Source organism: Carlito syrichta, unplaced genomic scaffold (assembly GCF_000164805.1).
Source record: "Carlito syrichta isolate Samal-C Ts95f unplaced genomic scaffold, Tarsius_syrichta-2.0.1 Scaffold309922, whole genome shotgun sequence".
NCBI lineage: Eukaryota > Metazoa > Chordata > Mammalia > Primates > Tarsiidae > Carlito > Carlito syrichta.
This window is the reverse complement of record NW_007254018.1, coordinates 410,205-437,521: the sequence shown is the minus strand read 5'-3', so window position 1 is coordinate 437,521 and position 27,317 is coordinate 410,205. Positions and strand designations below refer to the sequence as shown.

At 39.4% G+C, this 27,317-nt stretch overlaps 1 protein-coding gene across 3 annotated transcripts in view; it reads right to left on the bottom strand.

Moving 5' to 3' along the window:
- Positions 1 to 309: 309 nt before the first annotated feature.
- Positions 310 to 27,317, bottom strand: part of CDC7 (cell division cycle 7) — a 31,038-nt gene continuing 4,030 nt past the window's right edge. For 2 of the 3 annotated variants that reach the window (XM_008068271.1, XM_021717688.1), the window contains exons 3-12: positions 19,307 to 19,390; positions 18,875 to 19,010; positions 14,109 to 14,202; positions 13,871 to 14,013; positions 11,956 to 12,205; positions 11,239 to 11,334; positions 10,292 to 10,470; positions 9,448 to 9,530; positions 5,506 to 5,655; positions 310 to 778 (exon numbers count right to left, since the gene is read on the bottom strand). In XM_008068271.1, the coding sequence (XP_008066462.1) occupies positions 384 to 778; positions 5,506 to 5,655; positions 9,448 to 9,530; positions 10,292 to 10,470; positions 11,239 to 11,334; positions 11,956 to 12,205; positions 13,871 to 14,013; positions 14,109 to 14,202; positions 18,875 to 19,010; positions 19,307 to 19,390 (1,610 nt within the window). In that variant the 3' untranslated portion in view covers positions 310 to 383. The remainder of the gene's footprint in view (positions 779 to 5,505; positions 5,656 to 9,447; positions 9,531 to 10,291; positions 10,471 to 11,238; positions 11,335 to 11,955; positions 12,206 to 13,870; positions 14,014 to 14,108; positions 14,203 to 18,874; positions 19,011 to 19,306; positions 19,391 to 27,317) is intronic. The other variant, XM_021717689.1, reaches the window with a different exon arrangement.

The window sequence follows — 27,317 nt, the reverse complement described above, 5'->3', positions numbered from 1 at the left end:
AAAAAAATGAGTATACCACGTCTTTTGACTCATTTAATCCCGATTACATCCAATAATTCATTAAAACTAATTAGTTAAGACTAAAACTGCTCCTTTTTCTGCTATGGCAGTGAAAAGTAATTAAGGAAATTAAAGATCTGAGGCTACCTGAGTAGGTTTAACTCGAAGAAAATCATGTTGTTAATCCAAAAAACTATCTCAGGTATTTTAAGTAAGGTTAATCTATACTTTAAAATCTTCCACCAGAGCAAATATTACAATTTTTCAATAAATTATGTGTCCTGCCTCAGTCTCTAAGCAAGAACTTACGGCTATATATAAAGAATTCTTTATTTACCCCATCTCACAATATACAACAGTAAATATTAAATGATGAATCATCATCACAAGCTCATATCTTTGAAAAATGGATGCAACAAAGCTGCTTCTGCTGTTATTCGTGAAGCTGGATTTAGATCCAGAAGTTTATCAAGCAGGTCGTAAGCTTCATCAGGTACCTCATTCCAGCCTTCTAAGTTAGTAGTATACTCATCAAAACGACTCCCACAGCCATGACCATCCTCCTTTTTAAATGAACTCCCTGAGTGTGGAGCTTGAGGTGTTTGTGTGAGGTGAGACGCTTTACAGTCAGTTTTCTCTGAGAAGGCTGGGTGATGAGAAGCAGGTCCTTGTGTATCACTGGCTAATTTGGGCATGTTAGAATCTATGCTCCGGAGTCTCTCACAGAGTCTTCTCAAGTCTTGTGCTGGAACTTCTTTGCTACATAATACTGATTTGCCTAAAAGAAAAAACACACACACACACACACACACTTTATTATTTATCTGAATATAGCAAAAGCCTCTCTCATGGAAACATGTAAGTCTAATGATATGCTTTATGGATACATATACATACACACACACACACACACACACACATATATATCACATGCTATATTTAAGTTGTGTTTGAACTACGCAGTTGAAAGCCAAACCATAAAGTGGGAGACAGTAAGTAGAAAGCAGTGACTTGCTAAGCTATGCCAGACACTCGCTTGACTCTGCCAACTTTTCCAGCTTCCTCTCATTCTTTTGTAACCTCTAACTAGCTGCAGCTCCTGTCCTCCCCGGCCCCTTACCATGCCTCTATGCCTTTGACTCATGGCTCCCCTCTTTGCCTAGGATGCCCTGCACCCCTTGTGTGCCCAGGGCACTCCCACTTACATCACAACTCAGCTGAAGAATCACCTCTGAGGCCCAACACCCTCAGAGAGAATTGATCATTTTAAGCTTCTTGTATCCTGAGCTCTACTATTACTTTTGTTATCCTATATAGAAACAGATAAAACATCTGTCTGTCCTGCCTACTAGACTGTGAGCTCTTTGAAGGCAGGGACTGTCTTACTCATCTCTGAATCCCCAAAACCTAGGCCATTCCCAGTACATTTTAGGTGCTCAGTTAATGTCCGTTGGACTGGACAAAAAGACATTCATCTCAACAACTCTGTTCAAATAGACACATCCTTAGAAATGCTGTTCTTGACCAAACTATCCTAAATAACTGAGCCCTCTTCACTATCTTCTTCCTTTTCTTGTTCTCAATACTCCTCACCTCTGACAGTATAAACTTATTTTCTCTCTTTCACCAGAATTTAAGCTCTATGAGAGAAAGACTCACAATACTACCTTGCACCCACAAATCCCCAATAACTGTTTTTGAATAAACAAACCAGATCTCAGTTTTTAAAAATATAAATGTCTTTGAAATAATCTCCTGACAGGTTTATTATCAGACATGGGCAAAAACAGTTAACCACACAAATGGCAATTGTGCATTATTTTTGTCCCACTTTTCCTTATTAAACAGGAATGTGGCTCTAAACAATGAGTTCCACAACATTTAGATTCCTTTCTGGGGTATATAGGTTGTCAACAAAATAATTAATCTGCCTCTGGATGCTAAAAAGTTACCTCTGCATATTCTGATCTAACAACCAACCAGTGTACTAAGGCAGGAAAAAGAAGGGGGTGGGGAACAGGCATGGAGGAAATAAGGAAACAAATTACCAAAACCTAAGTTCATTGAGGATTCAACACGCCAATCCTCTTTTATTTTATTTTATTTTTTTGAGTCAGAGTCTCACTCTGTTGCCCAGCCTGGAGTGCAGTGGCATGATCATTACTCACTGCAGCCTCGACCATCTGGGCTCAGGCAATCCTTTTGCCTCGGTCTCCCAAGTAGCTGGGACTACAGGCACACGCCACCACGCCCAGCTATTTTTTTTTTTTTTTTGTAGAGACAAAGTTTTGCTATTTTGCCCAGGCTGGTCTAGAACTTCAGGACTCAAGGGATCCTCCCATCTCAATCTCCCAAGGTACTGAGATTATAGGCATGAGCCAGCATACCCAGCCCTTTTTTACTCTTAAATTATATCATTCCTGTTCTCTCTAGAAGATTATAACCAGAAGAAAATAGTCATATAGTTTTATTCCTTATTAGGTCACTTTGAAGTCATGAAATAATAGTATGTGACCCCAAAGTATAAAATATGCCTAATTACTTATTTTCACATGACCAAAGAGACTGCTCATTTAAAATAAACTCTTGGGGCCGGGCTCGGAGGCTCAGCCTGTAATCCCAGCACTTTGGGAGGCCGAGGTGAGAGGACTGCTTGAGTCCACGGGTTCGAGACTCACCCAGACAATTTAGTGAGACCTCGTCTCTACAATAAATCAAAAATTAGCTGGGCAAGGTAGTATGCGCCTGTAGTTCCAGCTACTTGGAAGGCTGAGGCAGAAGGATAGCTAAGCCCAGCCGTTTCAGGTTGCGGTGCCTGGCCATGATGAGTGTGTCATTGTACTCCTCTAGCCTGGGCAACAAGAGTGAGACTCTGACTCAAAAAAATAAAATAAAATAAAAGAGGATTGGCGTGTTGAATCCTCAAACTCAAAAAAAAATTAAATAAACTCTCACAGTCAAATGTATTTTCTTTCAGACTACTAAGTGTCAGGAATTTGTTTTAGCTCAAGGTTTTTACTTGTAATTCATTCAATACAATTCAACAAGTACTTATTGACAACCCACAACAGGGCCAGGTCTAAGGGCTGAGGACAGCAGGGCAGGTTACAGACAAGAGAAGTAAAGGTGTTCTCACTGTGAATCTCAGCCAAATCATTTCTTTGGGTTTAAAGGAGAATGCAGTTGCGTTTGTTGAAATGTTGAGTGTCCCATCCTCAGTCCAAAGTTAGAGTAAGATCTGACTGAACTAACTACAGAAGTCACTAATAAAACTGACACAAATGCTATGCAGCATTTTTTAAAAAATATGAGAAAAGAGATTATAATTACAAATCCCTAAAAGCTGCTGCCTGCTCTCATGGCACCTGCACTGGAGGATTTTATGTCAGATGCTGTACTTCCATTGTGCTTAGTCCTGCTTCTGATGACCAACTGGGGCGACTCTAGCCTTCAACAAAGCATTTTGGTGTTGGCTGATAAACTTCAAGTTCATATACTTCTTATAAAGTTATTTAATAGTAGACAAAAGTTTTCTCAGTTAGTTGAAAATAAACATGCACATGCTGTTTATGATCATGTAAGAATATCATGTCTAAGGTATCGATCTTGCTTTCTATTCATCGTCACTTTTCCCTTGTACATATGTATCATTTCACCCTATTATCCTTGAATAAAAATGTCTTATAATAGGTACAAGATGGGCACAAATTGTGGACTGGCATTGCTGTAGAAACACTTTGGCAAGTTTCTATTAAGCAGAGACTTTCTTCACAACCAAGTTTTTCTTATGGATGAGACCACAGCACTGGTGCCTAAGCAAAGACAGTCATTTTTGCAGTGGTTCTTCAAAACCAGTAGTTCTCGATCAAAATCACTTGTTTTTCAAGCTAACGAGCCTGGAACCTTCCTAAGTATCATATTTTCCTGAATCATATTTTCCAGGAATGGATGGGGCGGGCAAGCACATGTATTTCTTTTTTTTTTTTCTTTTTTTTTTGAGTTGGAGTCTCACTCCATCGCCCAGACTGGAGTGCAGTGGCCACTCCCGGCCACCACAGCCTTGACCTGCTGGGCTCCGGCGATCCTTCCACCTCAGCCTTCCAAGTAGCTGGAACTACAGGTGTGCGCTGCCACGCCCAGCTAATTTTTTTTTTTGATTTATTGTAGAGGATGAGGTCTCGCCAAGTTGCCCAGGCAGGTCTCGAACCCACGGGCTCAGGCCATCCACTCACCTCAGCCTCCCAAAGGCGCGGGATTACAGGCTGAGCCACCGAGCCTGGCTCATATGTATTTCTTAAAGGTTCTCTGATAATTCCAATATGCACCTCTGGTTAAGACCCACTGATTTGTAAGACCCACTGCTCCTAGGTCTGAGCACAAGGCCACCCGGCCGCTCTTAAGGCAGGCTGACTGAAACTTTGTCCTTTAGGGTGAATCCCTGTGTGGCAGCAAGCCGACTTCATCACACTCACCCCTTGGACAGTATTAACTGTAACTATACTTGGAAAACAAACACAAGGTGGGTATTCGAGTTCAGGCTGTTGGCCACGGCAAACCTGAGATAATTCTTGGGTGTCCTATGAAGTACACTGCATATTCCAGTCTTGAAGAAGAACTTGCATGCCTGAGGAGATGACGTCCGTGTCTGATATATGCTTACAATAATACTCCACCAGTTAAAGTACTCTATTCATTTTGCTTCTTTACTACCTTAATCCTAAGTCATCTGCCAAGTAACACACATTTCTATTTGCTTCCCTACTGTAGTCCATATTAGGCTGTATTAATGATTAACTGTTTACTTGTTAGAATAGATTAAGATCGTTCATTCTTAGTACCAAGTAGTTTACCTGATGCTTAATATACAATAAAAATATTTATGTAATAAAAGTCAAACCAAGTCGGGCTCGGTGGCTCAGCCTGTAATCCCGCACTTTGGGAGGCCGAGGTGAGTAGACTGCCTGAGCCCGCAGATTTGAGACCCACCTGGGCAACTTGGTGAGACCTCATCTCTACAATAAATCAAAAATTAGCCGGGCGTGGTAGTGCATGCCTGTAGTTACAGCTACTCGGAAGGCTGAGGCGGAAGGATCGCCGGAGCCCAGCAGGTTGAGGCTGCGGTGGCCGGGAGCAGCCACTGCACTCCAGTCTGGGTGATAGAGTGAGACTCCAACTCAAAAAAAAAAAAAAAAGTCAAACCACAACTAAAGGGAGTTAAGATTTTACTCCTTATTTTATGAAGATTATAAAGTTGAACTTTAAGTACTAGAGCAGCATAGTACTTTGTGCTTAATATGATTAAATGTACAGAAAAGTGATAATAAATTATTTTCATACACAAATACAACTTAATTTCAAGCAATTGAGACATTTTTTACCTAGGATTAGAGAACTTTATAAACAGTGAATATGTTAATTTGTAAGCACATTTCTTAGTAATGGATTAATTATTTGTAAGAAATAATCAAAGACATTTGTTTTATTCTATAATATAAAACTGCTTACCAAAAGTTTTAGCAGCTTGGATAGTTTCCCTGGATCCCCGAATTGTCATAATTTGAGCCAAAGCAGTTAAATCATCACTTGCTTTATAAAATGGATATCGTCCACTAAGCAAAGAAAGAAATATGACGCCTGCAGACCACATGTCAATTGCTGCAACAGAAGACAAATTTTAAAAGTAAATTTAAAATCTATAATTTTATCATCTAAATCAATAGTTCATAGCATTTACTGTGCACTAGAATCACTTTGGGAGCCTTAAAAAAATTCAGATGCCTATATCCAATCTCACAGAGATTTTGAATGAATAGTACTGAAGTAGAGCTCAGGCATCAGTGTTTTTTAAAAAGTTCCCCAGCTGGCTAGGCTTGGTGGCTCAGCCTGTAGTCCCAGCACCTTGGGAGGCTGAGGTGAATGGATTGCCTGAGCCCGTGGGTTTGAGACCAGCACGGGCAGCTTGGCGAGACCTCACCTCTAAAATAAAATAAAAATAGCCCGGTGTGGTAGCATGCATCTACAGTTCCAGCTGCTCAGAAGGATTGCTGGAGTCCAGAAGGTTGACGCTAGGGAGGTCATCAGTGAAGGAATGAGATTCCTACTCAAAAAAGTAAAAAAAATTAAAAAAGCAAAATAAAATAAACAAAAGTTCCCCAGCTGATTTTAATATACAACCAGGATTGAGAATCCTTGATTCAACATGCTCAATACAAAATACATTTTTTTTTTTTGAGTTGGAGTCTCACCCTATCCTCCAGACTGGAGTGCAGTGGCCACTCCTGGCCACTGCAGCCTTGACCTGCTGGGCTCCGGTGATCCTTCCGCCTCAGCCTTCCAAGTAGCTGGAACTACTGGCGTGCGCTACCACACCCGGCTAATTTTTGATTTATTGTAGAGATGAGGTCTCGCCAAGTTGCCCAGGCAGGTCTCGAACCCATGGGCTCAAGCAATCCACTCACCTCAGCCTCCCAAAGTGCTGGGATTACAGGCTGAGCCACGGAGCCTGGCTACAAAATACATTTTTTTGAGTAACACGTTGGTAAGTTTAAAAGGATATTTCATCATTAGAAAACATGATAAATGCACACTTTATAAGAACAAAAGATTTCCAAAAATAGCTACATGGGAAAAAATCTGGATGCTCCTCAAGAATTACAAGCCATGGTCGTGGAAAGTGGTTTTATTTTACTGAAAAGTAATGGACATTAGATCTTCTTCAGCCAGATGCTAACAAGCAGCTACCGCTGTTGAATCTTTAATCCTGGCAGTTAAGACTAAGACCAGTTCCACTTCATGTTAAGAACCTCGTTTTCTGTTTTTGTTTTTTTTGAGTTGGAGTCTCCCTCTGTCTGCACCTAGGCTGGAGTACAGTCACATGCTCCCGGCCACCACAGCCTCAACCTGCTGGGCTCTGGCAATCTTTCCACCTCAGCCTTCCAAGTAGCCAGAACTACCACGACCAGCTAATTTTATTGGATTTATTGTAGAGATTAGGTCTCACCATGTAGCCCAGGGTGGCCTTGAACCCATGGGCTCAGACAATCCTCTTGCTTCGTCCTCCCAAAGTGCTGGGATTATAGGCTTGAGCCACCATGCCCGGCCAAGAAGTTAATTTTTCCCCTTTTATGGACATCTCTCTTATTGTTGACCTAGTATCACCAAGTTATTATTATTATTTCCCCGGCCTCGCTATCAGCTTCCCTTGATGTCCTTTGCCCCATACCTGCTCCTTCAATGTTTTCTCCAAGCCTTGAGGCCTGAGGTTCCTCCCCCTGTATACTCTCCCTGATTGGTCCATCCACATGGCTTCAACTACCACTTATATAACGGTGACCCGCAACTGTATTTCCAGCCCAGGTCCTTCCGAGTTTCAGACTTAACTTTCATATCCTGTTGGATGTCTCTATCTGGATGTCCCACAAATATCTCAAACCAATTATATGTCCCAAACCAACCTTACATTTCCCTATAGACCAGAGTCTTCTCCTTTATTCTCCACCTTGGTTACTGGTACACATTCAAGTCCCCAAGCTAGGAACCTGACAAACAGCCTGGATACCTTCGTCTACACCACACCCAAATTCCACAATCACCCACCAAGCTCTGCCTTTTTTTTCATTCTTACTACCAGTGACCTCATTCATACTTTCGTCTTCTCACCTGGACCACTTCAGACCACCACGCTCCAAAATCTATCCTCTGTCCACTTGACAGAATGATCCATCTAGAATACAACATAACCACCTCTTTCCCTTGAATAACTTTCCAACATCTACAGCATATAGTCCAAGCTGTTTATTAAAAGCCTTCAGACCATGTCAATCTCTTTCCAGGTTTACTTCTCACCATTCTTCAGCTTGCATCTTAATATTCTAGCAACATCCACTTTTTCAGTTTTTTGTATAACAACATTATGCTGTTTCTTGAGTTTCTTGGTTAATGCCTCAACGCTAACCTCCCACCCCAACTTACACTCTCATCTCCAAGGTCATCTTTTCCATTAATTTCCTTCCATATCCCTTTTAGGTTAAGACAGTGAAGATACTCCTTACAAGCCTTATCTAAGTTTTATCCACTATTCTCAACAGGTCATTTTATAATTATTGGCAGTGTGTCCTGACTAGAATGTGAACAGATGGTCCATTTTATTTTTATCATTAGTAAGCACAAAACACAATGAATAAATACATTTTTTTTCAAAAGCCCATAATCCAAGTGAATAGCAGGATTCATCTATTTATTCAACAAGATGTTTCTTGGGTTTCTGCTCCATGACACCCTTTTAGATTATAGAAGATATTTTCCCTTTTCAAAATCTTTTTTTTTCTTGGTCAGGGATCTCACTCTGTTGCCCAGGCTGTAGTACAGTGGCATGATCACGATGATCATGGCTCACAGCAACCTCTACCTCCCTGGCTAAGGTGATCCTTCCACCTTAGCATCCTGAGTAGCTAGGACTATAGGAATGAGCCACCATGCCCAGCTAACTTTTGGATTTTTTTAGAGATAGGTTTCACTATGTTGCCCAGGCTGGTCTTGAACTCCAGGGCTCAAGCAATCCATCCGCCTTGGCCTCCCAAAGTGCTGGGATTATAGGCATGAGCCACTGTACCTGGTTCTTCTTCAAAATCTTTTAACTACTATTATATTATTTATACAATAACAGAAGATAATTTTAATCGAACATAATTACATCTGTATCACAGAAAATTTTTGAGGTATCATTAGGTAAACACATAAAACGCTCCAAGTCTTCAGCTGACAGAAACTATTAAACATATTTTTTGTCCCCTACAAAAGTGATTCCAACAAAATTCTTAACAAAATCGGTCAGGGCACGGTGTCTCATGCCTGTAATTCTAGCACTTTGGGAAGCCGAGGAGGGAGGACTGCTTGAGCTCAAGAGTTCCAAGACCAGCATAGGCAACATAGCAAGACTGAATCTCTACAAAAAAATCAAAGCATTAGTCGGGTACGATGGCATGCATCTGTAGTCCCAGCTATTCGGGTGGCTGAGGCAGAAGGGCTGCCTAAGCCCAGGAGGCTGAGGCTGCAGTGAGCTGTGATTGTGCCACTGCACTCCAGTCTGGGCAACAGAGCAAGACACCAACTCAGAAAAGGGAGGGAGGGAGGGAAAGAAAGGGTCTGGGCAAAGGAAAGGAGCCCAAACCCCAATTTAAAAAATTCTTGGTAAAATTATCTTGTAAATGAATAAGCAAAATGTAATCTATGGGGAAAAAAACTTAAAAGAAAGGCAACACTAGTATTAAAAACTTTCATAAAGAATAGCATTATCTCAAAAACAGGAATGCCACACTGCTAGAATTGCTTATATAATATAATTAAAAGCAGAGCAATCAAATGTTATAAACAGACAAAGACCATAAGATAAAAAGTGTATCTGGGACAATTCATTGAATTGGGTTCTCTATTTCCAATGTAACATACCTGTAGTTTGATTGGGGCACTTTGTTAAGACCTCTGGTGCTCTGAATCCCGGTGTACCTGCCCTAGGGGCAACTTGTTGACGCCTTATGATAAAATAAAATTTCTCTAGTTATGCTAAAGTTGAAATATTTAAGTTCAAAAAATAAAATCTGATCAATTTAGTTCACAGTAAATTTTGCCTTGATATCTATCTAAATAAAAGTTATCATAAAGTAAATGATCTCATAGATGAACAAGCTAGATTTGCTTCTAATGTTTTTTTTCCCTCTCTACTAGTTCCCTGGAGTTACTCCAGAAGGTTTTGAGGTAACGTCCAAGCATAAAAAGAGGTAGTAGGTAATAAAAGCCATAATAGAAAAACAGAACAGGAATTCTTCAGGATGGCCACTGATATGTTACTTATATGTTTGAATTCATCAGGACAGGCTTTACCAAAGCCAAGTCTTAAAGGAAAGGGAGGGGTTTATGAGCCAGAGTTGAAGGCTAGAAACAGATTATGATTCTCGTTACTTCACAAAGGCAGGGGCAAAGAGAGAAAACAGGAAAGATACAACAGCAAGCAAAATGTGGGTCTTTAAGTTTCTGGAAATGCTATCTGCCCCTCTCACCACCCCAATTATTTGCCTGTAAAAGCAAATGTGTTTTCCAAAGAGCATATTCATGTTAAATCAACACCATGACAACTGTTATCATTTGCTCTTCGAAGGTACTGCTCGGTTTCAATGTCTGCGACCTGTGTTGTTCCCTTGCATTCGCTAAATCACTTGCCCACCAAAACCAGTGCAATTTCTACTCTAGTCTGGCAGCATGCTGGTGACTTCATAATACCATCAAAACACATTACCTGGAAAGGCAAATACTACACACTTTATCTGTTGCATAGCAGTCACATGTCAGGCTAGCTGGGCAAGGACTGGTAGTTTTCCTCATCACACCACTATTTATAACTTTTGTAGAAATAGTCTTCTTTTTTGTTGCTAACTTTCTAGACAGTACATCCACAGTCTTTGACTGCTTCATGAGCTGTAAAAGAAAAGTCACATTTTCTATTTTAATAACATTTAATATGATGTTCTCAAATGCTGGCATGGCAAAAAGCAAGAGCAGAAGCGTAACTTTAAAAACTCCTGAATGTGCTGATGGATTGTAAATAAACAACTGTCTATTAAAATGGTTAAAGTCTTTTGTATAATACCTTATATTAAAATGTATAATGAGTCCTAGTTTGGCAAATATTTGACTAATACTTTATCAGGACTCTTCCTAATATATTATGAAAGTAAAAAACAGTTACGTTCTAGTGTCTAACTCCATTTCAGAACTGTAAACTGCACAATTACATTGGCTAAAATCAGAGTTTTAATTTGCTGCTCATGCTATCTAGCTGTCACATGATATAAGTTCAATTAAAATCATCTAACATGGAGGACAATTTTGTTAAATTTACAAACATCTTTACATTAACAACTATGTGCTACTATGACATTAGGTGTTGGAAGCTCACATTCTAACAATGACAGAAAAGGTTTTAATGTTCTAAACGTCACTTTAGAGAAAGAGCAACAATAGTCAGCTAACCAAAAATGATTTAAAAAATTTCACCAGAAAAGTTCAGGAAAAAACTGGAGAAAACAAAAGTTTTAACTAAATGCTCAGAGAAGTAATACCTTCTGCCAAAGGCAAATTCTGCTTTTAAAAACTTGTCGTTAATCAACACTTTTCTACTCATTACCTAAATTCTCTTCAGTGTATGACCGACTGACCAGTGCACTATTAAGCTACATTACTTACTTTCACTGCAGGGCTCTCATGTGAAATGGAGCTGTGTATATTGAAATTTCTTTCTCCAAAAACAGAGCGCTGGACAGAAAGGCCTACAGATCCTTCCTACAATACCAACAAAAACAAGGAAAACAAGGATTATATCTGTAACACTTTCTGCCAGCTGTACTCTGCCATAGTTTTGAAAGAGTTAAGTGACATAAAACAAAAACAGCTGCATCCAAGTCATTCTTAGGCACCAAAACATTTCTGTGAAAGGAGAAAATAGTCTAGACAAAACTCAATACCCATACAATGTTATCAGAATCCACAAATATATATAACTGAAAAAATTCAAAAGCCACCTGCATGGATTTTACATTTTGCTGTGCAGCTAAAATGGAGATAGACACTTCAGAATCTTTCCCCTATAACTAATGCTTTCTTTTAAAAAGGATAATAAATCCTAGCTTCTAAACATGCAGGGAAATTTTATTATTTTCCATTTTTGTCATAATTTTGTAACACATAATGACAAAGACATTATAAATTGAAATGTTAACTTTAGTTCTGAAATAGTAAGCAAAATGATTCAGTACAAATCTTACTGAAAATCTAATCAACTGAATACATATAACAGATGTGAAAAAATTATAAGTACTATTCTAGTATTATATCGCCCTCTGTTGGCTGAAGGAGTACATTTCTAAAACAGTGTCAGTGAGTAAGAAATAAAAGAAGTAGAACCTTTCCATCTTTTCCTTGTTTAATTTGAATTTGTGCATTTGTGTAGGGTCTTTTAACAGACGTTTTTGTGGTGGACTGCTGATCTAGTTCCTTGGGTGCTGGGCCACTCAATAGAATCTTGCTTCCCGTGATTATGTGGGGTTTGTTTTGTGAACAACTTTCCTGCTGAGCTTCAGACTGGACAAATTTGAGAAGCTCTATTTTGGTATCATGAGTTCCTTGGGCCAAACCAAAGTCTACCAAGGCGTACCTAAGAAACAAAATTAAGCATTTTCACTTCTCTGTAAAAATTAAGGCTTAGTAACAGCATAATATTCTCAAACCATCTTCATAAACAATAATTATTTTAGAGCTCAATTAAGAATTTATAACAGTCTGGAATAAAGAAAAGAAAAATAAGTATTCCAGGCAAAGTAAAAATTTAATAGCTAACTAGGATTGAAAGTTAAAATGTACTCTAAAATCAATCAATCTTTTCTCTCACTTTCCCAGTGGCCTATGCTGATAAGACAGAAGAATCCACAATATAAACACAATCTTTCATTACCCGATGGCAACAGAGATGGCATTACAACAGATAATTTTAATTAAGCAAGCTAAAAAAAAATTAAAAATCATGATTTTGAAATCTGAATTAAAGAATGTCAAAGAGAAAAGTCTGGGGTATAAAAGTCTCTGGAAGAAGTAACAGTTTTAATCTTCTTACCATTTTCAATATGATCCACTATATAAACAGCAGTATTTAAGTTCTTTTTAGCTTATAATATCTCTATAATTATAATCATAATTAAAAATAGATACACAAAAAGACAGAACTCAGTGCTAAAAGAGGAAACTGGTTATCACGTGATTCAATACCCTCATTTACTAGAAAAGAAAACTGAAGCCCAGAGATAAGAGACATGTCTAAGGTCAAAAAGGACTAAGACTTTCTATGTCTTTAGCTAAAGTGCTATTTCCATGGAACCTTGGTATATCTAATGATGTATTATACAATTTTATCTTCTCCTTCACTGAATTCCCTTCCCAATCACAATGAAAATTTGAAACAAATAATCTGTGTATGGCTGTTACAGTACACTAGTACTGTTTAAGAGATGTAGGCCAGGCGCGGTGGCTCATGCCTACAATCCCAGCACTTTGGGAGGCCGAGGTGAGAGGACTGCCTGAGCCCACAAGTTCAAGACCAGTTTGGGTAACTTGGTGAGACCTCATCTCTACAATAAATCAAAAAATTAGCCGAGTGTGTTGGCACATGCCTACAGTTTCAGCTACTTGGAAGGCTGAGGCGGAAGGATCACCTGAGTCCAGCAGATCAAGGCTGCGATGGCCGTGAGCATGTCACTGCACTCCAGCCTGGGCGACAGAGTGAGATTCCAACTCAAAAAAACCCCCAAAAAACAAAAAACAAAAGAGATGTAGGCCAGAAGGTACAAAGTAGCAGATACATAGGATAAAAAAAATCTAGAATCTACAGATGTAAGGTACACTATGAAGACTACAGGCAATAAAATTGTAAAATAGGCCAGGCACGGTGCTCACACCTGTAATCTAAGTACAAGGACTGCTTGAGGCCAGGAGTTTGAGATCAGCCTGGTCAACAGTGAGATTCCATCTCTCTCTAAAAAAAAAAATAATAATAATAAATAAAATAAAAATTCAAAACAGAGGATTTCCTTAAAAAAATTATGCTTTCATGATAAATGAGTGAATTTTAGCTAATCTTACAAAATAAATGGTAACTGAGATGATGAATATGTTAATTTGCTTCACTATAGTAACCTTTTTAGTATCTGTGTATCCCATAACATCATGTCGAATACCTTAAATGTAGACAATTTTTAAAAAATAAAGACAGACTCCATAGCACAAATCCTTTCAAGTGTAAATATTTCTAGTAACGCTTCATACTTACTTTTTCAGGCGCCTATTATATAAAAAATTGCTGGGTTTAACGTCACGGTGAACAATACCAAACTGATGAATGCGTTTCAAAGCTTTGAACAAATTAAACATATATTCCCGTACTTCTTGAAAGGAAAGAGAATTCAAAATGTCCTAAAATAAAGTTATGAATGAAAGGAGTTATGAGTGAAAATCATTTTCAATTAAGTATCTAAGTAAATAAAAACTCAAGAAATATTAAAACCTACCAAAAAGGACTCATGCTCCAGATATGGCATAGCAATAACCACATGGTCATTTTTCCTGAAGCAGTATTTAACACCCATGACATTGTCTTGCCCCCTAGTGGAAAAATGCACAATAAACTTTAGAGGAAAAGTCAAATAAACTGAAACTTTATGCTTAATCTGCTAAAATGTAATTTTAGCAACACATTCCTATCACTAGAAGACTGACTTAAAGTCATCATCTGATAAAATAGTATAAACATTTAGGGCCGGGCACAGTGATTCAAGCCTGTAATCCCAGCACTCTGGGAGGCCAAGGTGAGGGGATTGCCTGAGCCCATGGATTTGAGAACAGCCTGGGCAACTTGGTGAGACCTCATCTCTACAATAAATCAAAAAATTAGCTGGGCGTGGTAGTACGCGCCTATAGTTTCAGCTACTTGGAAGGCTGAGGCAGAAGGATCGCCTGAGCCCAGCGTGTTGACGCTAGGATGGCTGTGAGCATGCCACTGCACTCCACCGCACTGTCAGCCTGGGTGACAGAGTAAGACTCCGGACACACACCCACACACAAAAAAATAGTACAGACATTTAAGTGACTTTCACTAAAGATTAAGTTTTCTTTTAAAGCAAAAATAGCACCAGTTATAAGGTTACTATAATTCAAACATGAGATAATTATAGTGTTAACTGGGGAAGTAGCAGAATGAGAAATGAACAAGAATTAATTAACAAGACTCAGTAGCAGAAAAGATGGTAACAAAAATAAAATGATAGTTAACATTTCCTGAACATTTCCTATATGCTAAGCTCTGATCCAAGCACTTCACACCTATTAATTAACAAATTCACTTAATCTTCACAAAACTCTTTAAAAAGCTATTATTTCTTTCCCTCTTTTAATAGATGAAAAAAAGTAAGGCATTAGGAAATTTGAAGAACTTCCCCAAGGCTATTCAACTAGTAGGCCATGTGTTCCAGCTCAATTACCATGTTACACTGCTTTGTAAAAGATGAGGAAAACAGAGCAAGGTGATTTCCATGGCTTTGAACCTGAGTAGGTAAAACAATGGAGATACCAACAAAATAATAGAGAAATCAGGAAAAGAGAAGGATCTAAAACTAGACCTCTTCAACTTGATATAGATAACTAGGATAAGGGACTAAACCTTAAGTGGAAGGTCAGTGGCAGTACTTTCAGGGAAGTGATACCTAAAATTATGAAAATTAATAGCAAGAAGAGAAAGCTGAGCCTTGGAAAAAGTCTCAAGTTGGAGAGAAAAGCAAGAAAGGGGCTGGGCGCGGTGGCTCAAGCCTATAATCCCAGCACTTTGGGAGGCCGAAGTGAGAGGACTGCCTGAGTTCAAGACCAGCCTGGGCAACTTGGTGAGATCTGATCTCTACAATAAACCAAAAAATTAGTCAGGTGTGTTGGCACACACCTGTAGTCCCAGCTACTTGGAAGTCTGAGGTGGAAGGATTGCCTGAGCCCAGCAGGTCGAGGCTGCGGGGTCCATGAGTGTGCTACTGCACTCCAGCCTGGACAAGAGTGAGACTCCTACTCAAAAAAAAAAAGAAAAGAAAAGAAGAACAAGAGAAGGGGCACCAAAGTGAGGAGTTTTGAAGGAAGGGGTAGCATGGAATTCAAAGAGAATAAGGACTGAGGGAAGGCTTTTAGTTTGACAAGAAGGAATTAACTGGTAATTTTTCAGAGAGCAATTTAAATGAAAAAGAAGAGACAAACAGCAGGAAGGAAAATATGATACAATGGAAGCAAAGCATAAAGAAAGTTTGCCTGACTGCATCACAAAATCTGATGGAAACATTTTTAGACTGTACTTTTTTTTTTTTTTTTTGAGTTGGAGTCTCACTCCTTTGCTGAGGCTGGAGAGAGTGGCACGCACATGGCCACCCCAATGTCGACCTGCTGGGCTCAGACAATCCTTCTGCCTCAGTCTTCCAAATAGCTGGAACTACAGGCGCATGCTACCACACCTGGCTAATTTTTAAATTTTATTGTAGAGATGCAATCCTGCCATTGCCCAGGCTGGTCTTGAACCTGTGGGCTCAGGTAATCCTCTCAGCTCAACTTACCAAAGTGCTGGGAATACAGGCTTGAGCCACTGTGCCGGGCCTACACTTTATTTTTTATTTTTTACAAGTGGTGTCTCACTATGTTGCCCAGGCTGTTCTTGAAGTCCTGGGCCTAAGAAATCCTCCCACCTCAGTCTCCCAAAGTGCTGGGATTACAGGCATGAGCCACTGGGTCTGGCCAGATCGCACTTTTTTGAAGCACAGAGAAAGAAAACATGGTAGAGGGAGATATTTAAAGAACAGAAAAAGAAATGATCACATTGAGGAGACCAGAATGCATGCAATCATTCCTTAGAGAGGCCATCTTATTTTCTTGTCTTCTATAATACACAAAAAAGAGTAAAACAAAGAAATAGGATCATTTGTTCATTCAGTAAATATTTAGAGAGCACTGTTATTTGCCTTAGGGATTATAGACATTAGGGATACAACAGTGACTAAAATGAATACAGGTTCGATCCTCATGGAATTTACCATCTAGTGGACAATATAGATGACAAGGCAAAAAATAATCACAAATTATGATAAGGGTTTTGAAAGAAATCAAAAGGTGCTATGACAATGAAGAAGTGGGAGAATCTAGAATTTAATTCAGAGAAGACCTCTTTTAATTGGTGCCACTCTTGCTCAGATCAGAAAGACGACGAGTCAGCACACAAAGACTGGGAGAGGTCTTTCTGAATGCTGAAACAATTGGGGCAGTGACTGGGAGTGAAAAAGGCTCTCCAGACGTATTTGAGGAACTGGAGCCCAGTAAGGGAGGTAGGAAGACGGGCATGAGATAAGGTTGATTTTTTTTTCAAAGGACGCAGAAAAATTATCGAAAGATTTTAAGTGGCGGAATGTTAGTCAATTTATGTTACGTACAAATATATTTTAAAAATTACTCTGGTTACTATGTGAAGATAGAATTAAGCAGGGAAGAGAATCAGCAGGCTATAATCGTAGTCTAGGCTAGGACTGAGGTAGTGGCAGGAAAGACAAGGATGAGTTTATTTGTTTTTGAGTGGGAGTCTCACTCCGTCGCCCAGGCTGGAGCGCTGTGGCACACTCATAGCCACACCAACATTTTGCTATACTACAATAGCCTGCTGGGCTCAGGCGATCCTTTGGCCTCAGTCTTCCAGGGAACTGGAACTACAGGCACGTGTTAGCAAGCCTTGGCCCAGCAGGTCAAGGTTGCAGTGGCCGTGAGTATGCCACTGCCCTCCAGCCTGAGTGACAGAGTAAAACTCCGACTCAAAAAAATAAATAAACAAAATAAAAACATTTAGTTTTTGACAAATTTAGGTTGCAGATATTAATCAGGCACTCAAGTGGGATGTCAAATAAGCAGGTGAATATACACAAGCCTGCAGGTAAGATAAAAGGTTTGAGGTGAGATACATACTGTTGAGAATCATTACTATAAGCCATGTGAAAATGCAGTACACTAAGAAAGAATACAGAGAAAGAGAGCTCAAGACCAAGACCCGCCTGGGCTACCTGGCGGGACCTCATCTCTACAATAAATCAAAATGAGCCAGGCATGGTAGTGTGCGCCTGTAGTTTCAGCTTGGAAGGCTGAGGCGGAAGGATCGCCGGAGCCCAGCAGGTCGAGGCTGCAGTGGCCAGGAGCGGCCACTTAACTCCAGTCTGGGTGACAGAGTGAGACTCCAACTCAAAAAAAAAAAAAAGAATCAGCACTGAGGAACTCCAACATTTAGGAGTCAGGAAGGAGACAGTGAGCTGCCAAAGAAACTAAAAATAAAGGCCAAATGAAGCAGGAAGAAAACAAGAAGGGTGTGGCAATATAGAAATCAAAAGACAATCGTTCAAATCAGTAATGTTAACTGAAATCCACAGTCATGCCTCACTCTAACTCAAGTAGTTTCAATTTAGCATAGAGGAGAGCAGTCACAATGACTATGTAGCGAAAGGGATGTGCAGAAGTATGCAGACAATAAACAGAGTGTGCAGGTAATTTTTGAGAAGTCTGGTAGTGAAGGGGAGCAAAGAAGTGATAGAGCAGCTGGAAGAGGGGGGCAGTTCAGGAGGGATAGTATATCACGTGGGTATGTTGACAGCAAAGACCTAGCAGAGAGGAACCAAGGAGAAAGACACATTATATGATTCTGTTGTTCTAAATCAAACATGAGATGAAGTTGTCAATAGGTGGGGAGGCATGAAATGTGAGTTCCCCACATTAAAAAAGATCTAGGGTTCAAGACCCGCCTGGGCAAATTGGCAAGACCTCATCTCTATAATAAATCAAAAAAATTAGCCGAGTGTGGTAGCGCGCGCCTGTAATTCCAGCTACTTGGAAGGCTGAGGCAGAAGGATCGCCGGAGCCCAGCAGGTCGAGGCTGCGGTGGCTGGGAGCGGCCACTGCACTCCAGTCTGGGCGACAGAGTGAAACTCCAACTCAAAAAAAAAAAAAAATCTAAACCATGAAAGCCAAGGTTTATGATTTAGCAGAAAGGTTACAAAAAGAAGTGGTAAAAGAACAGGAAATCAAGCTGAGTCTCAAGGGAAATCTACTCTAAAAGAATTACTATAAATTTAACTAACTATTGCAAGGTAAGAAAAGCGTTAGCAAATTGCAAACACTTGACTGAAAAATGTACAATCTCCTCGTCTCTGTTAAGCATCTACTTTAAAATCTTATAAATTTTATATAACCAGTTCAATTAAAATATCTTTAAATTGCCTACCCAGCCACTGTTAGGCACTGAAGTTCAGCTGCAATTCTTATAGGATGACTGGTTGGAATTAAGTGTTTTAGAGCAATTTTCTCTTCAGGTCCTACTTGTAACTGTGCTGTGGCCAAATAAACAGAGCTGAAAGTGCCTGTAAAACGATTTAATAGATTTTTCAGTATTTGGGTTTTAAAAACGTGAAACAATACCAAAAGAGACTACAAAAACAATGTTAATGGCGTAACAGATTAAAACAAGATTTTATTTTACTGTAATGTTTATTCTTTCTTTCCAGGGGAAAAAAGAAAAGCTGTTACCATAATTAGTAATATAACCACGGTCTTAATATTTTTATAAGTGATATATTTTTCAATAAGGAATGGTAATGAAAACCAAGGAAAATAAAAAAAAAAAGTGTAAGAATAATAAAGCATATCCCCAAATTACCTTCTCCAATTTTGTCCTTAATCTTAAACACATTACTAAGCTGTGGTACAGCTTCATAAAGCTTCTCAATGTCTTTTTTAACACCTATCAAGGAAATAAAAATTTATAGTTACAATCAAGAGAGTATATTTTATCATTTCTTTTTTTTGAGTTATTCTTAATGGTATACAGCAGTTTCTTAAATTAAAAAACTCAAGTAAATAAATTCTAAAACATGAGTAATTAATTAAAATAAAAGTTTTAATAAACCTTAAAATTATGGTAAGAGGCCGGGCACAGTGGCTCAAGCCTGTAATTCCAGCACTTTGGGAGGTCGAGGAGAGGACTGCCTGAGCCCACAGGTTTGAGAACAGCCTGGGCAACTTGGTGAGACCGCGTCTCTACAATATATCAAAAAATTAGCTGGGCATGGTAGTGCATGCCTGTAATTCCAGCTACTTGAAAGGCTGAGGTGGAAGGATCACCTGAGCCCAGCACGTCGATGCTGGAGTGGCAGTGAGCATGTTACTGCACTCCAGCCTGGGCAACAGAGTGAGACTCTGACTCAAAACAAACAAACAAACAAAAAAATGTTAAGAATAATCAAGCTGGGCTCGGTGGCTCAGCCTGTAATCCCGCGCCTTTGGGAGGCTGAGGTGAGTGGATTGCCTGAGCCCACGGGTTCGAGACCTGCCTGGGCAGCGAGACCTCATCTCTACAATAAATCAAAAAATCAGCCGGGCGTGGTAGCGCGCACCTGTAGTTCCAGCTACTTGGAAGGCCGAGGCGGAAGGATCGCTGGAGCCCAGCAGGTTGAGGCAGCAGTGGCCGGGAGCGGCCATTGCACTCCAGTCTGGGCGACAGAGTGAGACTCCAACTCAAAAAAAAAAAAAGAATAATCAGAGCCCCATCAAGTTGCTATAACTCACACCTATCTCTTGAACAGACAAAAATGAAAGTCCCAGAATTACACACACCAAATTTCTACTACACTGAAACTGCATACTAATAGATATATCACTACTGTGTAAACTATAGCACAATGACGTTTTAAAAATAACTCAAAATTTGTGTTGTCATCACTAGTAGGCTTGACAAGGACAAAATGCAAAGTTCTTGAAAACTATTTCCTTCCCACAAAGATATAAAAAAAAATTTTTTTTTTTTTTTGAGTTGGAGTCTTACTCCATCGCCCAGGCTCAAGTGTAGCACACTCGTGGCCACTCCAGCATCGACCTCCTGGGCTCCTGCGATCCTTCCACCTCAGCCTTCCAAGTAGCTGGAACTGCAGGTGCACGCTAACATGCCCAGCTAATTTATTTATTTATTTTTTATTGTAGAGACGAGTTGTACGGGCTGTTCTCGAACCTGAGGGCTCAGGCAATCCACCTACCTCAACCTCCCAAAGTGCTAGGATTACAGGCTGAGTCACCAAGCCTGGCCAATACAAAATCTTACAAACTGGAAAAGCTTTATGTATTGAATATTCACGGTATACTCTCAGAGAGAAGGCCTACTAAAGCTCTCGGGCATGTTAAGGAATACTTTAAAAATTAGTCCCAATAGTATCCTCTATCCTTGACAGCAGATAAGTTGCTATTTTTAAGTAAATATATATTCTTTGTGAAAATGCATGTGATTAAAATAAGAGGAAGCAATAATACAAAATCCAATAAACTACTGGATACAAAACAGAACCACCTAAGAGTCTTCAGATTCCATTACAATATCTAGACTAAGCATCAGCTACTTTAAGTTACTGTAATAATACTCTGCATTGTTTAACAGTTTAGACATTTTCAAAGCACTTTTATATGTATTATCTTTTCAGGTCTTCACAACAGCACTGAGTTACTGGCAGAAGGAGAATTATTACCCTGATTTTTCAGATATGGAAACCCTATTTCAGGGAAGTTAAATAATTTGCCCAATTTGAGGTACCACTGATGTCTATAGAACTCATTAATTTAACAAATGCCTTTTTAAAAATGCTCAGAGCAATAGGCATATAAAAAGATGAATAAATTTGGTGCAGCCATTAGGAGACTACTCGAGTAAAGGAGACATATTACCACTCTTAATACAAGGTGATAACTGTAATTTAAAGAACGCATATACTACTAGGTTGGTGGAGCATGGGAATGAACATTTATGAGAGTGTCAGGAAACCTTCAGGTGACAGCTAAGCTGTGTTCTGAAGCATTTACCAGGTAGCAAAAGGGTAAGAAGACATTTAGGAAGAAGGAGTCATGTATGTAAAGATACGGAAAAGGAAAAAGGAATGGATAATTAGGGTACAGCAGAGTGGAAAGAGAATAAAATACAATGCTGCTGGGCATGGTGGCTCACACCTGTAAAGCCAGCACTTTGACAAGCCAAGGGGAGAGGATCGCTTGAAGCCAAGAGTTAAGACCAGCCTGGGCAACATAGAGAGACCTTGTCTCTATCAAAAAAATAAAAATAACTGGCCGTGGTGGCATGAGGCTGTAGTCCTAACTACTTAGGAGGCTGAGGTGGAAGAATCACTTGAGCCCAGGGCTTTGAGGTTACAGTGAACTATGATAGTGCCACTGCATTCTAGCCTGGGCAACAGAGCAACACTCTGTCTCAAAAAAAAAGACAAAAAAGAGAGAAAAGGAGCCACAATGTGGCTGGGGAAAAGGAAAGCAGCAGAGAATGCAAATAAAAGCCATGGAAAGTTTTTAAGCAGAAAAACAAGTGGAGAATGGATCTGAAGGGGAGGATAAACATTAAGAACTAGACATCAAATAAGACGCCAGGAAGATCTATCCCTGTATTCTTCCCACAACATCAACCCATCTAAGGAAATGGGAAGAACTTGATGTAAATTGTCCCCACGTTCCTATCTATGAGGGAGAACGAAAAAAAAACCAAATAAAACAAAGCAGAATTACATTTTGGAGGGCGGGCTCCTTGTAGTACAGACTTCTCACTAGGTAAGTGTACCAGGTAGCTTCTCCTATTGGCATCAGTGTGCCACGTAGCATTGTTGTGAGAGGCTACCCTCTGGTTTCAGTGAATTTCTGTTTTTGGAGATTCTTTCAATGCATTTGGTTTGCACACTTCATGACGGGTGATTTACGAGCCTACCTGCCCAAACCACATTGCATATTCAGGAGTTTTGGCCCCAAACCATCATGACCCCAGTGCCCCACCCTCCCTATTCACCCTATCTTGAGGCAGCGGCTTTTTTTTTTGTTTCCTCAGATGAAAAAGGTCCTCATAGGGAAATGTTTTGCTGATGTGGAAGAGGTGGGACAAAAAGTGGCAAAAGCACTAAAAGGCATCAAAACTGGCGAGCTTAAAAACTGTTTCTAGCAGTGAAAAAAAATCTTGATATGCGTATTACAACAAACCGAGAGTACTATGAAGGTGACTGAAGTTTAAACATGTAAAAATACACATTTTTTTAAACAAACAAATTCTGTTTTTCGGAGGGAGGGCCCCCCCTTGTATTTCATAGGTGGACTGGAGAACCTTCATGGATTTCAACTCAAGAGGCAACAACGTAACAGAGTAATTATGTATAATAGTTTGGAGATGGGGGCCTAAGTTAGAAACCTGGCTCCATTATTCACCAGTCAGTATGAACACCTTCCTTGAGCACACAGCTCATCTCTGTGTGTCTTAGTTTCCCCATCTATAGAAAAGGGGTAAGTAGAAAAAAGAAGTCTGAAGAATGTAACCAAACCTAGATGGGCTTTTCCACAAGAAAATGCCTGACTCTCTGCCTCAAAAATCATTTACAAGTTAATTTTTGTCTCCCTGGACTAGTCATTCCCCCTAATAAACATTTACTGCCCTTCAAAAGAATTGTCTACATACCCTGTCTCCTCCCTCCCCTGTGGAAAAAGGGTATATAAAATCTGGTATCCCATTGGAAGGTCGGAGTCATCACTCTGTGATTTTCCCCAACCTCACATGCTAATAAATTATATGCTTTTTCTCCTATAAAAACAAAGAAAAGGGGTAAGTAATGACAGTATCTATGCCACTGTGATACTGTGAGGATTCAATGAAATATAAATAAAGCTTTTAACACAATGCTTGGCGACAGTGGTAACTCTTGTTGTAGTTACTGTTATTAACATTATTTCTCTATTCCTGTTATTAACATTATTTCCCTATTCCTTTTATTTACTATCTCTTTCCACTAGATTGAGGGTGTTGATTTCTGTTTTATGCACTGATTTATCAAGGGCACCTAGAAAAGTGCACATAACAGATGCTTAATAAATATTCATGTTATTAGTCTTTTTGCTTGAAATGTTCTTCCCGGAAAGTTTTACAGGCTAGTTCAATTGTCACAGCCTCCTCTGACACCCTACTTAAATTAGTATTCTTCCCATTACCCTGTTTATTATCTCTGAAGTACTCATCCACTATAAAATTATCCTGTTTATTCATTTGGGGTCTGCCTCTTCCCACTAGCATATAAGCTTTATCCCTACAGGTTTCCTGATTATATAATTCACTACAATATACTTGGCTCCGAGTTAGAACAGTGCCTGGCACATATGCTGAATACATGAATTATTACTATCAGTATGGCATCCAGAGATAGCTGGAGGGAAAAATAAAGCACAAGTTTAGAAGTCACAACAGAATGAAGACAAGAACAGTATCAGCCATCTCACTATCAGCTATGACACTTCACTCTGGAAGCCAAAACCCAGGTCTGAGGGAAAAGCTGGCTTTCTAGCAGTGGCTCTGGACTATTGCCACAGTCAATTACAATCTTCCCTAATGAGTGTCAATTCCAGCCAGCTTCAAATTCCAGTGTCAACCAGGAAAGGCACCCTGAATGGGTACCAAAATGGTGTGTTAAATTTGATAATATATTTCTTTGACTCTAAGACACAATTGTAACAACTCTGGTACTGGGATGCATCTTACAAATGTCAGCATCAGAACTTACAAAATAGGTGTCAGTGACTTAAAGAAAATCAGAGAAGCATTCCTTTAACCCTTAAGCGCCCAATGGCTACAGGGAGAAGGGGAGGAGATGAAGCAATAAAATGTAGGCTAGCTCCACATAACTGGGCTCTTCTGCTAAGTCCATTAACAATGGTTTTTTATTTTTAATTGAATTCTTCATGAAACTCTATCATTAATAAACAATATTGTCACAAGACAATACTGTGAGGGAAAACAGAATATTAATGAGTCTAAGTACAAAAAGTGATTCTGAAGAGATACACCTGAAATGTTTATTTCTCTTTTTATGTATAAACCAGAGATATACAATTATTTGTCTAATTAGATCTAAAATAACTTGCAGTAAATATAAAATAAAACCAAGTCTAGGTAATAAGAAAGCATTGTGTCATAGTACAACTGGCAGCATTTCTGAAGAGTACATACAATAATGGTGCATCTTACAATCAGTATATTTTAAGAACGCTATTTGTAGTTGTTTTATTACTAATTGCATTCCAGTATCTGTGTGCATATTTCATTCTGTGCATGTGATTAGTAACACTGAAAGCTTTGTATAGGATTATATAGTCGTGCTGTCCATGTTTCATATGGCTATTTAAATCCAAATTAATTACAACTGAAAATCATTTTCCTCAGTTACACTAGCCACATGTGACAGTACAGAAACATTCCCATTATCACAGAAAGGTTTATTGGACAGAGCTGATATAGAGAAATCCTGGAACTTAAGATCTGAATTCAACTCCTGTCATAAACCACACTAGTCCTCAGTTTCTTAACCTGTAAAACAAAGAGGCTGCATCAGGTGAACTTCATCTTCCAATTATAACGGTTTATGGTTTTCTTAAGAGTTCCACAGTTTGGAACTTCTCTTGCATAAGCATGAGCCAGCAGTTAGTAGCAGAGATACTGGTTAACTATTAGAAATTGCCAGAGGGCTGGGCACTTTGGGAGGCCTACATGAGAGGACTGCCTGAGCCTGGAGGTTTGAGACCAGCCTGGGCAACTTGGTGAGACCTTGTCTCTACAATAAATCACAAAAACTAGCCAGACGTGTGGGCATGCATCTATAGTTCCAGCTACTTGGAAGGTTGAGGCGGAAGTATCACCTGAGCCCAGCAAGTCGAGGCTGCAGTGGCCATGAGCATGCTACTGCACTCCAGCCTGGGCGACAAGAGTGAGACTCCAACTAAAAAAAAAAAAAAAAAAAAAAAAAAATGAAGAAACTGCCAGAAAGAAAATACCTGTATATGTAATAAGAAAACGCTACAATGCACAAGTCATATAAATGACTGTGTAAGTTTAATGTGCTTCCACCCCACTACTCACTTATTATGTATTTACCCCTCTTTACAAAACTCAAAATATATTAAGGTTTCCTGTCATTACAGAACGCAATGACATTTTTAAACAACAGTAAAACTTCCTGGTGACCCAAGTGAATGCAATATCCTCCAATCCTAAGTGGGAAATGAGAGCAGAAAGCAGAAAAGAGCATTCATGTTAACAGCTGGAAAACAGTGCTCAAGACAGAGACAAATGAATATAGACAGAGGTCTGGGGAAGACCCTGAAAAGTCCATAACATGCTAAAAATTTATTTAAATGCCCATATTTTATACCTGAGGGTTTAGGCTTCTATTTTTAAAATTTAAGTAAACTGTTCTCTGCTAGATAATATATCCAAGTTGGTTTTAATATAACAACAGCCTCCTTAACTACATACTCTATTTCCATCCATGCTGGCCTACAGTCTATTTGCAACACAGCAAATAGTATGTCACCATGTCATGATTGTGCTTGCACTTCCTAATGATTTCACATCTCACTCCATATAAAAGTCAAAGAACCACTCCTCCACACATCTCTCTATGATCTCACTCCACCTTTCCCATTCTAGCCACAATGAACTCCTTGCTATTCCTGAATGCTAACCACACTCCCATCTCAGGGTCTTTGCACTTACCAGTTATTCTGCCTGGAATGTTCTTCCCCAAATAGCTGCACAGTCCACTCATTCAGCACCTTAAGTTTTTAGGTTACTTCACTGAAGGCTTCTTTGATCAACCATACTTAGTAAAATCACAATCTCCTTCCTCAATACTTCTTATCTTCCCTTCTCTTCTACATTTTATCCATACCACTAAACATTTTTGAACATAGTTATTTATTCCTTTTATTTACTTTTATAAAAGGTTATAGATTGAGGGTGTTGATTTCTGTTTTATGCACTGATTTATCAAGGACACCTAGAAAAGTGCACATAACAGATGCCTAATAAATATTCATCACATAATAAAATTATGAAACTTGTCCAAAAGTCACACAGCTGGTGACTGGTTGCTGGGACTGAAATCCAGGCAGACTGGCCCCAAAGCTGTGCTACTGTCCCCTTGCTAGCTGCCTCTGTTCATGACAATGCATAGAAGAGAACCTGGAAGTATACAGACCAAGAAAGCCACCATGTTGTCTATGGATAGGAGAGGGTTGCAGTAAATTTTGTGTTCTTTTTCTTGTATGGGTTTCTAATTTTGCTGTAATAAGTTTATAATGCTGCTAAAATCAGAAATACTAAAGGCTGTATTTTGATAAGCAAAATCTATTTCCTTAGCTTATTGTACAGGACCTGTTTTCAGCTAAGAGGAAAACAAGAGACCTGGCTACTAGTTCCAGCTGTCACACAAGGCATGTAGTAAGTGCTCGATAAAATTTGTATTCATGAAACATCTAAAAAAAATAGTAACTATTCATCACATAAATTAAATATGTTCACTATCTTATGGAGTAAAACCGACACTCCACGAATGCAGTCATGTTTACCCAGGGGTTTCATGTACTGCTTGCTTTATACCTCCTACAACTAGGGGATAATATAATGTAGTCCAAACTGGGGCAATCTTGAGGGTGAAAGGAGACTAATAATAACTACATTGTGCTGGGCTCGGTGGCTCAGCCTGTCATCCCGCGCCTTTGGGAGGCTGAGGTGAGTGGATTGCCTGAGCCCGCGGGTTCAAGACCCGCCTGGGCAGGCGAGACCTAATCTCTACAATAAATCAAAAAAACACTAGCCG